This window comes from Haemaphysalis longicornis, unplaced genomic scaffold (genome assembly GCF_048455015.1).
Source record: "Haemaphysalis longicornis isolate Haplotype H1 unplaced genomic scaffold, Haemaphysalis longicornis Haplotype H1 scaffold_9, whole genome shotgun sequence".
NCBI classification, from domain to species: domain Eukaryota; kingdom Metazoa; phylum Arthropoda; class Arachnida; order Ixodida; family Ixodidae; genus Haemaphysalis; species Haemaphysalis longicornis.
Window position 1 is genome coordinate 93,669,856 of NW_027526460.1, and position 16,903 is coordinate 93,686,758.

Below are 16,903 nucleotides of genomic sequence, written 5' to 3' on the forward strand. Positions count from 1 at the left end.
GGCTGCGTGGAGAGTAAGTAGGAGGATTCTTGAAGATTGTTCACCCCTATACTGGTTTCGGAGCATCATATACCCAAAGAGGCAGTTGCAAGGCAATGTAGTGTAACCTCACCTAACCTAATCCCAACCTAACCTAACCTAAACCAAATGTGCAACTAACCTAAACCTAACCTAACCAAATATGACCAAATGAAATCAGTTTTTTTAACAGCGAAGATATTTTGCAAATCGTAATTTTTCGTGTAAAAATAAAAATAAATTTCGGAGTGCACACGCTTGAACGCGGTCCTCGCGGCGACCGCCGGGAAGTTAACAAAACCAAAAAATGCCTAGCGTCCGGGTATGCATGCCTGGCGGCAACCGACCAGCGTCCCCGGCGCACGTCCGTCAAGCCAAACATACCCACTTAGGCAGACTGGCCAAGACTAGCCAAAAACGAAACTGCAGCGTTCACCGTAATCGTGGCAACACTTGCTCGGAACGAGAAAGACACTGTCATAGCGTTCGCCACTCCAAGGTGATGTCTAATGATTATCACTCCCAAAAGAAGCCAGCACTTATAGCAACTTATTGAGTAAATGTCGTTGCGGCACCGAAGAACAAGCAAATCGGAAGCAATCGGGGACTTAAACCTTCGCGATATGGTCGTGAAGGTTGCGTACAGCGTCACTAATTTCAAGACGTACGCGTTAGTGTGAGCTTCCTTCATTTACTTCAGTGTGAACTTCCTTCAAAACTACGTGAGGTTGCGGAACGACTGCAAAACTTCCCTCACTCACCCCTATCCTCCAGGTTCGTGGACGTGATCGTATTCATCACGCACCACACCGAGCCCTCCACGCCATGCCGTGTCACGTTTCCTTCAAGCCGAGTGATGAACCTCGACAGCTCAATTTTTGTGGTAAGTTGACTATGCGACATCACTACTAGTCTACGTCTGCCAGTTTCGCGGAAATTTCGTGAAGCCTTCCAGATGTTCCAGTATAAAACTCGCTTGCTCGAGGGGCGACACGCGCACGCGACAGCCCAACGTTAAGCCTATGTCACTTTGAGGGCTTTCATGTCTCACTTCCTCGTCATAGGCACCCGCTGGTCGAGGTACACGGAGGAGGACATTGCTCGCCACGTCTTACGAGGTTAGGCCTAAAAATAGGGCGTTAGGCCTAACGTTACATTTTGAAACCTAACATTGTCAAGGGTCAACCAGTACAAATTATAAAAAAGTATTCACTGTACATCAAGCTGTGGGTACTGAGTAACGTCGTAAAACCTCAAAGCAAACTTGCGCCTAAGCTGGCACATACCAGGGCAGTTGCTGCTTTTATTCTACCACATAGATGCATGCCAGACAGTACCACTTACTCGCGGAGGTATATTGGACGCTTTATAACATGGCGCAAGCTAGGGCATGCTCCAAGCAATCAAGGAATTCATTAAATAGAGCTCAAGCACTATCAGAGTCAACCACAAGAAACATGGACCCGTACTCTCATTCCTGTGTTTACTCTACATCTTATGTTTACTCTGGGGGTTCTTGACACTTATTCAAAGTGTCAAAAAACCCAGAGTAGCACATACTCGCTACGGGGAACCGGGAAACGAAGGAGTGATGATGTTTTCGCACGGCATTCCTTGTTTGGTGGAGCATAACCATCCGTCATCCATAATTTTTTGATGTGGAATTGATTAAAGGAATCGTAGGTGAAAGCACTGCTCTCCAACTACCCTGTGACACACGTCCCTTGAGTGCCAGGAGGTTGAAGAACAAGACAAATAAAATCTGGAACGTTGTAGGCAGGAGTATATGGCTGGATTCCTACCACCGATAGTATAACGTCATCAAAGTGTTCAGTGCCTCCTTGTGGCCCTTACTATCCCTATGACGTCATTTAAATTTAAGTTGTTCCTGTATTGGTGCTGCTGGAGCTTATCTAGTTTCCGTAAAACTGCCATATTAGGTCACATACAGCACAGAGGTGTAGAGCATGCTGGACATTTGGCCTGGAGGCTGATAGATTCATTGCGGGCAGCGCATGGTCAGAGTAAACGATGAATTTTCGCTATTTGGGCTAGTAGGGGCAATGGTTGGCAAATTCACCACTTTTTGCAGACTCTTACCTTCCAGGATGTTGACGGGTAGATGTGGACGGATCACAGATAAGAAACAACGACCGGTAAAGAGTAGGTGGCGCTTGTTGCGTATAAAGGGTTACTCGAAAAGCATACCTAGATAAATCTGAGTAAAGATGTAAAGAATGACCACCCATGGCCGTTGTGTGTTGGCATCGTAAGAAGAATGGGGAATACGAAGATGATCCCAGAGAACAATAAGAAACAAGGAAACGACGATCGAATCTGGGCAAAACTAGACGCCCCACCTTTTATGAAGCGCCTCTTAAATTTCTGGATTTTAGGTCAGCAAACTTAGCCTCCCAATAGACCCTATGCAAAATGCGCCCCGCCATCTCACGTCGACTCCGGTAACACGGTCCGCCATTTTGGTACGGTCGTTTGAAACCGAAACCAAGTAGCAAAACATAGAAGGCGGGCATTGACTGATCTTGGTGATGGACTACAATGCCGGAGCATTGCTGCGTGCCGCAATGCACGCAACGAGGCAATACCGATCGAGATGGAGAAAAGGCACGTGAAGTTCCACGTTCTTGAACGAGCTTTCTGACGCGAACTATGCCGGTGCGCGCAACCCTTGTGACACGCTGGGCGCGGTGCGCTGGGAGCGAATATTTGTCGTTGGTTCGCTAAGCGCGGGATTTCGTGGTCACTGTCCGGATGAAAAATACAGCTGCGTTGGAGTTCCGTGGTTCAGCCTTTGTATTCTAAACAAAGCTTGAGCGTGCGTCACCTATTTATGACTGATGGCGGCGCTCGAGCGCGGAAACTACCACACGTTGTCAAAATTAGGCTTTATTTCTTCACTCGTCCCTGTGGCTCTACGCCCACTTCAGTTCATTGTTAAATGGTACCGCTTAGCCCCTACACGAGCATTTATCTTACCTAGGGCTGTAAACTTTTCTTGCCGCACTACGCCGTCACGGTGCGTTTGAAAATTTTCTCTGTGGCGGGCGCGCACGGTTGTTAGTTTCTTTTCGGTGCATTTAGCCGCGTGTCGTTGCGGAAGTGCCGTACACTGTTTTATGATGATCTGACGTTGGAAAATTCGAGTTTCTGCACTTGGTTCCCGATTTGCCGGGCTGACAGGTTTGTTTACGTCAAGTTAACTTTTAACTTGTTGCCCATTGTCATTTCAGCCACGATGTATTTACTGCCGAATATTTTGCGACTAAAATACTCACTCCTCTAGTTTGTCACATACTGCATGCATGCCTCCGACGTAATGATAGTGGCCATTGATGTAGGTAGCTGAGGCAATTTTCAAGTTTTCATCAAAAAAAAAAAAAAAAACCGGCCAGAGTTGTATTAGTCCGCCGCGCATCAGCTTGAGTGCTTTTGCTTTTTTTGTATCCACAGTGAAAATCCCAGTAAATTAAAATACTTCGCTGATTTATAATGCGTGCAGTATAGCAAACTGTGGATATAAATGGAACAAAGGGAAGCATTCGCGCACCCCTGCATGCAGCGGTCTAGTAAACACGACGTTGCCCAGCCTCTGCGTGCTCGCAAGACGACCATTGCGAGATGTGGCTTAAATGCTTGCTGGTAGCTCATAGGTGACCCTCCAGGTGCCATGCCAGTCCTTGTTTCTGTTACTGTGGGGGGTGAGGCCAGCAAAACGGAGGCAAAAAACCCATTCCAAAGGCTACCAAGTTTTCTCCCAAGCGCTTGCACGGCACTTTATTGCTGCTCGCATTGCTCCTGCACTCGACGTGCGCCGAACAGACGCATTGGCAAGGGAAGGGAGGGGCCATTTTCTTGCGGGCTTCTCCAGTCAATGCCTTGGACACTCGCTGGCTTGATGCCCTGCTGTCTCAGACGTCCCCACTGTTGTGGCAGCTGTGCACGCAAGCTCCGGTGGCGCCTCTTTAAAACCTTGGGCTTGCAAGAGGACGAGTAGGTTCACAGCCGCCAGGATGTGACTGCATGCTCCACTGCAACCCGCTGGGCACTCCAACGCTGCCTCCACAATCTCCCCACAGTCCGTCTAAGAGGTGAGGCACACAACATAGGGCCGGCCAATTTTTCTCTGAGAGCGAAAGCAGCTGCTGACCACATGGGTGAGGCCCAACCTGCAAGAACAGAAAGAGTAACAGTAAATAGCACTCAGGGAAGAACAGGACTAGTCCACTACAGTTTATTCTAAAGGCACAGAGCAGAAAGCAGTGGCAGGAAGGAACAGACTCAAAATGACCAGATTTTGTGTCTTGCTTAACACTGTTGCAAGGGCAATAATCTACACCTCAAACAGCAATGATGTCAAAATTGTTTTTCAAGTTCGAGCGAGCAAGTATCGCTGCATGCTTTGTTAATGTACTTTCAAGAGAAGGAAGCTTAACATTTATACATCTCACCGTGGGTAATGATACCAGTAACCGCATATTCGTGTTCGTCATATTATGATTATCTGGAACTCACTTCCAAAACCTTTCGAGGTAAACAGGTAAACATTCGGGCTATACCAATGACCCATCGAATTCAAAAAAAGTTTTTAGTTCAGTGAGTTCGAGCTAACGAGGTTTTACGGTATTATCTGTTCGGGCACACTCAAAACATGCGCTTTAGAAACTACAACAACCACCCCACTGCCAAAAAAGGACAAGCCAGACGCACAAACAGATTTTTGCGGCAGGACATGCGCAATAAATAATGAAAACACACACAAAAAAGGCGCATGTGCACTTTTGTAGTTGACTTCGCCGCAAAGCACGAATGCTTTGCGGCAAACGCGTGGGCGGACGACCGTCACGAAAAACGGCCGCAACCTTTCCGTAAACATCTTCGCCGAAAATAATCCCGTAAATTCGATGTACGCCATTTCAATCCACCCACTAGCAGCACGGTGTGGCGATTGTCGCTTTCCTCTTTCAGGGTTACTGCAACAGGGTTCCCGCTACGCATTTGCATGGTAAACAACGGTGAACAAAGTGCTATACAAATGCTCAGACCGGTTAACTCGCGTCAAGGAAAAAAACCAACAAAGATTTACTTACTTCGAGTCGCACGTGTTTGTCCGCACCGATGAAGGCGAGCAATGCGGCTCGGTGGCTAGGCGGCATGCCCTACTCCGCTGCCGCTCGGATGGGTCTTTGGCGCGGCACCACGATTGGTATGAGTCCTCAGACACAGTCGGCAGCGCAGACGAGTCCTTCGTCCACAATCCATGGTCGGGACCCGGAAAACGCAGTCCAGTTTGAGCCATACTGCGTTACTGTCACCTACTCTTCCACAGTAAACAATACGAGACTTCGCGATCGTCGCCCGTACCAATATGGCGGACGGTCTTGTTTACATCAGTGTTGCTAGATCACCAAGCAATTTCGCATAGGGTCTATTGTCCTTTACAGCATCGCTGTTAAGGTCGTAGCTACGCTACAATGTGCTGACGGCTTGAGACGTAAGCCTTGAGGGAAGCCACGCACTGGGGCGCGCTCTGCGACAAGATAGATATTCCATAGGGGCTCGCTGCAACTGAAGTACAAGTGCCGTCATAAGTAATTGGAACAAGGATTTCTGAATATCATAAAATGTTGCCCCACGGGCTTTATGACAGCCATTACCAGTTTGCAGGAACTTTTTCATTCATTAAGGAGGACTCCTTTAAACGTACCCCAATGCAGCCTGGCAGTTTTCGGAAACAGAAGTTTCTAAAAATTAACGATACCGTGCTCCAAGTACTTTTGACGGCACCTGTACCTCGGTGGCCGCAGCGCACCTGCTAGGTCCGCAAGCATTCAAAATGTCTGTACCAGTAGCAGACGATAGGCGATTTTCATCACCTTCGTTTTCGTTTGAATTGCCCATGCAGGCAAAACACAACTTCGGTATATTGGAAAGATTACCTCGTTAGAGTCATACTGACGCCACTTTTAACTTAAAGTTCGCTCTAATAAGCTACATCATTAGGAAAAATAGGATGGCCATGCGACCCACTAGCTCATTTTTCGCAACAGGACCTATGATGCCATATTCCCAGCTGGTGTGATTGGCTGAGGCCGCCAAAAGCAAACGCAAATTAGGCAGAGCTTATAAGCTTCGTGAACCAGCTATTTGCACTTATATTTAGTGAACATTCTTTTTATAGCAGTAAGAATTGTGGGGTGAATAACTGGAGTTAGGAATTAACACTTAAGCATAGTCACAGTGCGTACTGCTGTTGGTACTGCACGCGCAATGTTTGTTACAGCTGGACAGCAGTGCGGCGCTTTGGGGTTGTCTCAGACAGCACTGGCGGATTGGCGTAAGCGACAGTCTTACGTGACCCTATTTGTCGAACATACCCCATGTTTCACGAAACGATTACTACCTACTGTAGCAAAAACAAGGAAGATGCAAACAAGGCCAGAAACGAAGCAAAGGCGAATAGGGTTGCGGAGCAGTATGTTTGCGCCATCTAGTAGTGCTGTCGGAACGCTCCGCAGTATCGACACAGCGCGCCTCCACTCTAAGCCGGCCGCGCCACAGTCCGCTGCAGGTTGAACCAACGGTTAAAAAGCGCACTTGAATTTTGTTTGAAGACCATTCCTTGTGACGTCATGGCAGACATTACGAAACACACGATTTGGCGGGAATATCAAAATTTTAACATAAATGGATTAATCTCAGCGTATAAATGGTCACGTGCTGCCGGAAAAGCGCTGGGGCACTATAAAACACCGAATCTTTTGAATAAAAAAATCTGGTATTTTGTCTGCATGGCCTTTCAAGTGTTGCCTGCTTCCAGTGATAAATACCCTCGATTACAAATGATGAAGATGCAGTATTGCGAAATAAGGTATGCTTGCGATAGTGAACGAAAGAAATATTGCTGCAGTAAGGCTTCAACTGTATAGATTCCAAAAAGAAACTTGTACTCCCGCAGAGGCAGACGGCGCAGCTGACCAACGAGCTGCTGCAGAAACATCGCAACCTGGAGAGCGTTTGCCTGGACACCAACCTGGCTGTGCTCAAGTACTCGATTGCGCCCAAGCACTCGGACCTCGACGACGCCTGCCTCGATGAGGAGATGGTCAACTACGCGCAGGTAATCACGGCGGTCCTTTAGGCGTCTATAGCCAGTACCTTTTCAATAGCAGAAAGTACCGCCGTACCTTGTACTTATAACGCGAAACACGCTCTCAGATTTGCAGCTGGCAGGGGAACATCGAGTACAACATCGTGTCTGGTGCGGTGCTTTCGAGGAAACACGACAGCTTGCTGACGTACGAGAATGAGTACAGCCTCGAGACAAAGGCGAGTTCACGCTAACTGATGTAAATGTAGAGGTTCTACACTTACACATAACGCTACCTGCGCTTCATGAGGCGGTACTTTTGTTGTGACAGCATTTTCTTTCTTCAACTGTATCCGCTTACGGGATTGCCGACTATATTTGTTCGAAACGACTGCAGGCTCTCCAGCCCTTTGTAGGCATGCCATCGCATCTAGCGCTAGCTACTTTAATTCACGTTACCGAACTACAGGTAACTTAAATTGTTTCGCAATCACACGCTGTGACGTGCCTTACGCGAAAGTGCAGGGACGTTGTCCATAACATTAATTTTAAATTCACTTAATATGGCGGAGACAACTACTCGAAATAAAAGGAGAAAGGCACGTGGTAACAGCGGTTCAGGCGGTGGGTTCTTGCACTGCAATTAGCGGAAAACGAGTATCAGCCGCACCCACTGCCTTTCTTCAGTTGTTTCAATGGCTACCTCATTGTCAGTCCGGGTCTCTCGCCATTCATGTTACATCCTGATGACAAAACCTGAGGAAGAGTCATGCAGGGACCTAAGCACTACTGTCAAGCAGCTGTCGCAGGAACACGCAAACATATTCAGCAGCAAGACGAAACTGCCGCGCCAGTCAAGTCGAGCAATCCTTATAAACTAGTAACGGGATGCTTAAGTGCGCGACACTTGTGCGTCTGAGTGTAGTCAATAAAGGGAATCGCAATTGTACGGGTCATGTGGAAACCCTCTCAGCAGTATGTTTGTTAGGCGAGGAATTCCGAAAGGAAGTAGGCGAGTTGTAGATACCTGTGAGAATATTACCATCGCACTAGGAGCGTTACACTAAGGTCAGTTTCCATACTGTCAGCGACATCCTCTAAACTCACAGCCTCTTCATGCAGCCTTCCTAGCTGGCGCGCGATCGTTGCAAATGAAAAGCGAATGTACTTCGCAACGCGAACTCAGTCAGCTGCGCTAGCACAATAAATAGAAGACGGGGATCGCCTGCGCTCTTGTTTTCTCTTAGTTCCAAAAGCTACAGGAACGTCTGTCGTGAGGATCTCGGGTCCTTTTTAACAAAAAATGGCCACGGCTTAGCTCCGCTAACCTTAGATATGCAAAGCAAAAGCTTGGCTTAGTCTGGTTGAGTATTGGTTTCGCTTGGCTAACCTTTGATTTCGCTGTATTGCTTACCACGTGCCAAAGCCTTTCTCGGTTCCGTGCAACGCTCACAGAAAGAGGCCGGGCGAATGTGGCGTTCATTCATGGTGAACGCACCGTTCCTTTTCACCGGGCGCGAGACTAGTCACGTTGCCCGAAACTACTCCGCGCCGCATGCATGGGAGGCTACGGAGGTGGTTGGCTGCCTCGACCGCAGCGGTGGTGGCGACCGCTGTCGGCGTTCGCAGGCGCCAACAGTGGGTCCGGCGAATCACGCGATGCGCTTCGCGGGGTGTGTCGGGGGGGGGGTGTCTACGGTCAAAAGGTCATTTGCGCATCCTCCACGAAATCGCTGGGCGACAGTAGTAAAGCTTTGCATTAATATTTACATCTCCCCCGAAAACGCCATCGGTCCGAGATTACAGAGCACCCGCTCCCCCCCCCCCCCCCCCGCCACTCACATTTGCCACCAGAAAAAAAAAAAAAAAAACCAAAGCACAAGAAATACTTCCCCGCCTCTCCTCGCAGCTGAAAAAAATTCGTGAATAAATTTCTGGAGAAAAGCGAATTCTGAATTTTTTTATTTGTGTAAGTACAGTCCACAACCATTCTCATTCTTTTCGTTCCTGCCGTGGCAGAACAGCAGAAACAGGGAACTTACGGTATATTTCTGCAGTCCGTCTAGTAGCATCGCCGTTTCCAATAATGTTCAAGTCCATTAGACTATACGAACGACAAAGTGCCACCCCCTCCCCCCCACCCTCCCCCCGGTAACCTAAATTGATTGATACGGATCTCTTCACAACGGCACCGTGACACCCCAGTCGTAGTAGCATCAGCGCACAAATGGGACACCGAAGTCAAAATACAAGTGACTCCACATTGATAGATTAGATCACTTTTTCAAAAAAGGCAGAGAATTGCGAAAACGTGAAAGACAGGTTTCCCGGCACTCGCTATAAAAGGTATTCACTAATAAGTTTAGCTGTCAGTGTCTTCGCTTGGCGACACTGGAAACGGCCACGGACGTGGTGTCAACAGAGGTGTTAATCGCACTCCCACTGGAGTCGAGGCATTACTTAGCGGGTTTTTTTTTTTTTTTTGGCGGTAGAGTTTAGAAGTCCAACACACGTCATGTGCTCAGAACGGACAAGTAGCGCCATCCTGCGGAGCCCGACGTAACCAGTAATGGTGCACTCACATCGTTGCCCACATGCGTACCTCGCCAGTGACTCCAACCTATACCGCGCAATTTGCACCGGACGTAGTTAGGACGTCTGGCGTGCGAAACATCTTTACTGGCTGCTGCTGGATGGCGCTACTCGTCCATACGTGGGGCGCTGGTACCGCTTTTAAAGGAAGTGTGTGAGCTACGCACGAGCGGTTGGTTCGATGCAAACATTCGCGGAGCCTCAAAAGGAGAGTAAGTTTTCCTTCAACAATGCGTCAATACTGATCACGGTTTCTATTAAGGAACATTTTGGTCATTTGTGCGGAGTTGCAAAGGATGTGGCAGTACGGGAAAGCACGACTGATTGGACCGAAACTCACTGATCCGCTCTGTATGGGGTAGGGTGGTGTTCAGTTGCCTCTATACCGCTATCCATCACCGTTGCCTCCTTGCGTCCGGTTTATCGTTATGCAAACAGCGACTGCAGCAGCTGTTTGCGTCACGCTTTTATAGCATTTGAGCGATTTCTCAACAATAAGGGCATCTTTCGGAACCAAATCAACTCTAAAATAACTTGCTGGTTTTCTTCATTGTCCCTTCGACTTTTACGGCGGACTGTAAAAAAAGTTACGCCCCCACGAGTGGCTCAATTAAGCAGGCAGCCCAGTCGCTAACGTAGCGCTTGCCCTGAGTGCAGGCACGCTCGTACCTCTCGTACTCACCACGCGGCTGCGTTGCGGCGTTCAACGTGGACTACGAGGACTCTCACGGAGCGTGTCGGGAGTCCTTCTCACGACTTTCAGCCCTGGGCCACGTTCTGGGTAAGCGTCGCGCCCGATTGGGCGGAATGTCTTCCCCGCTAGCGAAAAATGCTCTAATGAGTTCCGCCGGCTAAGCACAAACACCGTGACTACAGTGTATCGAGTACGTTCACACTTGCCGCAACCCTGTTACTGGAAGGCACATCTATAACTGTTAGCGGCGTAGTGTACCGACACACTAGGGCCACGTATTGTCTCCACGTGGAACCGAACCCACTAGGCACCCTCTCTGTGGCGACAACGGTGTTTGCCCTGTGTCAAACCGTGCAAAGTGTACTTGCAAGGTGTACTTAAGCAAGGTGTACTTATAATTACTTACACAATGTGCCCACGGTGCAAGGTGTACTTACGCAAGGTGCACTTACGCAATGTGTACTTACACAATGTGCCCATGGTGCAAGGTGTACTTACTGTGCAAGGTGTGCTTACACTTGCAAGTACCCGTAATTTGTACTTCCGAAGTGTACTTGTGCTCACAAGGTGTACTTGTAGGGTGCAAGGAGTACTTGCACAAGGTCTGCTTACAGCAAGGTGTGCTTGCAAGGTGTACTTACTGCCACGGCTCACTAATGCTAGTAAGAAACCCCCCCCCCCCCCAGAGAGCTTGGAAAAGCGCTCGGTAGAGCGCGTAGTAAAGCGCTTGGGGAAGCGCAATGTACCCAATTGCACGGCTATGTTAAGCCTCTTCCCAGACTCACCCACACGCCTCGTGAGGACATTCTTACCCTGAATCTGGGAACTAATCTGCTGTATTCCGAAGGTTAGCGCTAGAACGCTAGGGACGCCGTGACCGTACTGTTATTCAATCACCTGCTCAGTCGGCACCAGTATTTGTTTTGTTTCTCTCGCCCAACGGAAAGACTTGTACGGCGACGCTTCTGTCATCATTTTCTTTCACCCGCGTCTGCGTATTATACTCAATGTCCCCACTATAAGCACCTGGCTTATCTTCCGGTTAACACTGACTCATAGCTCTACCCATAGATTTGTTCTCATGCTGCTTGCTGTGTGTAGACCCACACCACAGCTCGAATTCACAGGCGCGTAGGTGTCGGCATCTGCAGCGACTGTTTAAATACAAGTGGCTGCAAAGCTGTACGAAGGCCACCGATTGTGTTGAAGGGACCACGGACATAATTGCGGCAGGTGCAACACCGTGAAAGGCTTTCTCAGAATGCCTACTCTTTTCCAATATTCTGTATACAACCCTGAAGAAGGTGTGTATGAATCCACTGTCGAAAAGCTCAGTACCCTACCCATTCTTGCCGCCACAAATCAAATCGACCTATATTTGCAGGCAAGCAGCGCCAACCGTTGACTGGCGACTCCGCAAGGCCACGTCGAGGTACGGCCCGAGTGCCGACTTTGTCAATGACCAATCACTTGGACATTGCTCTGTCAAGTATCTAACATTCGCCGACTTGGTCTCTTCCTGTTGCAGGCACGCTGGTGTGCGTTCCCTCGTCCACGTCCCGCGCGAGGGTCGACTTCCCCTTTTCGCAGTGCGACATTTTCGTGGACGGCGAAGTGGAGCACCTCTACAACAACGTCGTCAAGACCATCAGCTACAGTGAGGGCCGTAGTTGGCGCAGAACACTGCATATTTGCGCCATATTTGTTCTGCACCAACACTGCATGAACTTGGCGCAGAGCACTTCAAGACGTATGACATAGACGTAGGCTGATTAATGAAAAACGTATTTTATCAAAGTCGCTACTATTATGGGCAGAGTGGGTGGTTTTTACGCCCATTTGTGATATGGAGCAAACAGTCACTTTATATTCAGATGCCAGCAAAATGATATTTAAGTGAAAAGCTGAAATTTTCTCTTGCAGGAAACGGTTCGCACATATTCGTCCAGGCATTAAAAACACCCAAGCTTAATTTTTGCATGTACATTTTACGGAGATTACATAGGTGGGCATGCAGTAGATGGGAAACCACTCAGTAAACTTTATAAATGTGCGGAGATAATTGTTCTGATCTTTCGGTTTGTTATTCCCTTGTCGGCGAATTTGAAGCACGTTTTTCAAGGAAGCTGCTTCAAGGCTGTCTGCCGCGGCTGGTGCTAGCACGCGGGGGGCTGAAGAAGTCTGAAGCGCAGACACCCTTAACTGATTAGCAGGCGCCGACTGCCGGGTGCAAGCGTCCTCTGCTCTTTTGTGATGGTTCCGTGTTGCTTACGGTCCTTCAGGCGCCGTTAAGACACAGCCACGGAAAGACTTGCTTAGTATTGCACATGGTGAGCAGCTGCAGGCAAGTTTCTTGGTGCAGCGGCATGGCGGGCGCCCTGCTGGAGAACACCCACGCCCCCAATCAAAATTTCCTGAGGAGGGAAAGGGGAGATGAGGGGGCCCTGGCCCCCCTGACTACTGGCCTGGGTGGCATTCTGCATGAAAGAAAAAAAGTGTCGCCCCTAGTAAAGATTGTGATGTTCGTTTCCCCGAAGTCCAGTGCCGATCAGGAACCCAATTGCCCGGGATCCAGTTGATTTGGCAGGAGGCTCGCGGGGCGATGGGGTTTAAGTTCTCGGATAGATGGCGGTCGAATTGACGAACTCGAGGCGTTTGGATTTGAAGGGAAACGAAGACGTTGTATACAACTATTTACATTAGAATGAATAAGGAAAAACTTCGAAGTTCAAGTTACACAGTAGCTCCAAGTGCGTACAAGTCACTCGAGCTTTCCATCTCCGTCTAGCTATCCTGTGCTCGGAGCGTACACAGACCGCTCAAGCGACGACGACGGCCAGGGCTCTGTTCCCGCCGCAGGACACGCGCGGACGTAACTTTAGTTTTAAATTTGGGGTTCCGTCAGATGTAACTCTAGACCCCAGCTTAAAGTTCCGTCAGACGTAACTCTAGTTTTCAATTTTGGGTTCCGTCGGACGTAACTCTAGAAACGGGCCTGAAGTTCCGTCGGGCGTAACCATAGTTTTCAATTTTCGGTTACGTCGGACGTAACTCTAGAAACTGGCTTAAAGTTACGTTGGACGTAACCCTAGTTTTCAATTATGAGTTCCGTCGGACGTAACTTCAGAAACTGGCTTAAAGTTCCGTCGGACGTAACTCTAGTTTTCGATTTTGGGTTCCGTCGGACGTAACTCTAGACACTGCGATTTAAATATGGAGAAATGGACGATATCCCCTCGTTCGGTGAGTCCGTAGAAAACGCGCCAGAAAAGTTCAGGGCGCCTGCGCACAGATCATTTCTTGGGGAAAGATAGATGTGAAGGAATCGAAAGTAACGTTTGGGTTTTTGCGTGTCGACGCAACAGCAGAGCTATGAGGGGCGCCATAACGGGGAGCTCCGAAATAATTCCTACCACCTGGGGATCTTCAACGTGCGCTAAAATCCCTACGCCCGAGGATTCCTGTTGTTCGCCTGCATCAGAGAAACAGCCGCCGCGTCCGGTATCAAACCAGCGCCTTTGGTTTGATACCAGCAAAATCAAACGAGCAGCACAAATGAGCAGCACAAACCAGCATCAAACCAGCAGCACAACAGGAGCAGCACACTTTGGCATCAAACCAGCAGCACAACGCCGCAGCCGCTGAGCTACAAAATCAACAGTCTAAGAGATAGCTTGCCCTTGACCATATTTGTGATATATTTGGGGTGCGTGCATTCAGTTACCTTCCCAACATTGTCATTACTGATCCAAACCAAGAAGAAGCATAGGCTATAGCGTGCTTTCGGCAAGAGTTCAAGTGTTGAGCGGTACGTTGCGTCTGTTGCTGAAAATTGCTATGGGGCTAACAGGGCAGAACTTCAGCTCGTATTGCAGAAGAATGAGCTCAGCTATTGCGAGTCAAGGAGAAATAAACGAAATAGGAGGATCATTTAGGGATCGAAAACGAGCGTCCTGGATTAGGGAACAAACACGAGCATGGGGTATCTCTTCTCAAATTCAGAGAAAAAATGACGCCCACCTCCCACCGCGGGAACCCTGGTGTGATGCGACGATGAGGGGGTTCAAGCGCAAGCGGAGAGAAACCGTCGACCGAAAGGCCGCCGGAGAGCGGCACACCGGTTATATGCGCAGCGCGCCCGAAGGAGAGGAGACCGCGGAGAGAGAGAGAGTACTGCACATGCGCAGCACCACGCGCAGCGCCGCCCACCGGCGGAGTGAGAGCGCGCTGGGCCGCATACCCGCAGATGTTGAGAGAGAGTGTTCGCTCTCACCTTGGCACGCGCCGGCGCCAGTGCGTCTGCCGCGGCTATGACGCAACACAGTCCAACACAATCCACTCTAATCCAATTCAATCCGAATCCAATCTAAGCCAAGCCAAGCCAATCGAATCCAATCCAATGCCCCTCGCGAGAGAGTGTTCGCTATCGGAGAGGAGAGGGGGTGAGCGGAGGAAAGTGCGGACGCCACCGACGACGACGGACGCACGCAGGACGGACAGGGCCGCCGACAAGAGATGCTCTCAGCGTCGCATCTAAAAATAGGTGTTGACACGACCGTTCAATGCGGAGAATTGATGAGTGGTCCAGCCGAGTAGCAGAACCATTACTGGGGTACAGGGTGGGAAGTAGGGAAAGGAATAAAACTCGGTGTTTGTAGGAAATACGGAAATCCTGGAGCTAAAAATGTATTCTCATTTAAGAGAGTACGGGTCAGGCCTTCGTCATGCAGTGGACACAAAATGATCGATAATGACATGCATGCGGAGTTAGATGCGTGGGCGAATAACAGGTTGTCTTCGCGTAGCTTCCATGCATCTGTCGTACTTCGATTTAATGCTGGACCTCTCGACATTTTGTTTGCTTGGCGAGATCACACAACTGAAGTTAAAATATTATATATGCGCAAGCACTACGGAGGTTTAGCGGCAGAAAGCTGTGCGCTTACACCGTAGCTGAGAAATCTGTAAGTGTCTCGATGTCTCCCCAAGCGCAAACGAACACGTGAGAACACAGGACAGTAGTGTGGAGAAGAAAGAGAACAGGTTATTGTAGCGCCCGCCGCGCCTGCGCAGTGCTGAGCGCGGCAGAACGCACCTCGTGCGTGACTCGACGCGCAGGTGTTTGCGCGCACGCATTAGCAACGCGCGTGGAAAAAAGCGATCAGGTGATGTGTGATGTGGTGAAGTGTGGTGAAGTGAGATGTTATGTGCGAGATCAGGTGAAGATCAGGTGAAGTGTGATGCGCGCAGAAAAAACGCAGAGACAGGCGCGAACGTTAAAGAAAACGGGCAAGGTCGTTTGCGCCCGCACAGTGACGCAAATGGACCAAATGCACACCTAGAGTGAATCTACATCGGATAGCCTTCTCATCCTTTGGTCGCCTTCCTGCAGGAGCGAACCTTCACGGCAACCTGTTGGCCGCGACAATGAACTGGACGTGCTTTGTGGTGTCCTTCGATGTCGGGAAAGCATTCGACAATGTCCTGGACGACGTTGAATCCGCCAGGAGGAGGATCGTCCTGTTCCTCGCTGGGTGGGTGCATAACGAGGGCCTCTGCGGCCTTGCTGTTACGGAGAAGGCGAGGACAAATCCCGTCAAGGACCTCGACAAGTTCCTCCAAGTGAGTCCTGGCTGGTTTTATTCCTCCGAGCATTCTTGTTAAACACAAATTCTCCTAGTTCTGTGGCCATATCGCCCAAGTGATGGTGTTGACTAATTACAAATCAGTGACAGAAGCTGACGTCATCATTCCTCCGGTTTCTACCGTTGGGCGCCCCTTCCAAGCTGCAGTCGTTAGAAATACTTTGCCTCTGGGCACGCTCACGTCACGTGACGTCATCAATATTTGGGGGACCCTTGCTATAGAGACGTCCAGCCTACACCTTGATCCAGAGATTTTGTGAAAAAATGTATGATGCGGCAAGGCGAGTAACACATTGTCGGTGGGGACGTTTTGCCAAGTGGATTTTTTAAGGCGACGTAAATGCCACGGTATTTGCTAATGGCAGGTGACTTTCGGAAGCAGCAACCTTGTTTGCCAAGTGCATCTTTAGCACGCCGTTCATCATGTACCTACTGATGTCCTTTAAACCCTAAGTACTATCGAAGTAGAAGTGAGTTGTACAGTCATGACCGGACATGCACGCAAAGGTTCATGACTGTGTTGTTTAGAGCGCACACACGTGCGTGCGTGCAAGCGCGCGCGCGATGGCTTCATTCAATGCCAGCCGAAATGTTGGCCGACGAGCTTGTTCGAGTTTGAAAATCTATTGATGTACAGCCAACCATGGCCGCTTATTGAGCTTCTAAAGGTGCGCGCACACTAGCGTCGAACTTGCCGTGCCGCCCTGCCGACGGCGCCCAGCAGCGTCGCCCCGTGCAGTGGGTGAAGGCTGCGGCGCCACGCCGCTGGCGGCCGTCGGAAGGGCGGCACGGCAAAGCTTAACACACTTTATTATGCATTTTTAAGTGCAGAGCACTCGTTCGTTG

General features: G+C 49.5%; 1 protein-coding gene across 3 annotated transcripts in view; it reads left to right on the forward strand.

Moving 5' to 3' along the window:
- The window catches only part of LOC144151406 (uncharacterized), a 103,591-nt gene that overhangs the window by 75,033 nt on the left and 11,655 nt on the right, over nucleotides 1-16,903 (forward strand). For all 3 annotated transcript variants that reach the window (XM_077682446.1, XM_077682447.1, XM_077682448.1), the window contains 7 exons: nucleotides 793-901; nucleotides 6,995-7,156; nucleotides 7,255-7,365; nucleotides 10,376-10,499; nucleotides 11,797-11,844; nucleotides 11,941-12,069; nucleotides 15,805-16,034. In XM_077682446.1, coding sequence (XP_077538572.1) covers nucleotides 793-901; nucleotides 6,995-7,156; nucleotides 7,255-7,365; nucleotides 10,376-10,499; nucleotides 11,797-11,844; nucleotides 11,941-12,069; nucleotides 15,805-16,034 — 913 coding nt within the window. The remainder of the gene's footprint in view (nucleotides 1-792; nucleotides 902-6,994; nucleotides 7,157-7,254; nucleotides 7,366-10,375; nucleotides 10,500-11,796; nucleotides 11,845-11,940; nucleotides 12,070-15,804; nucleotides 16,035-16,903) is intronic.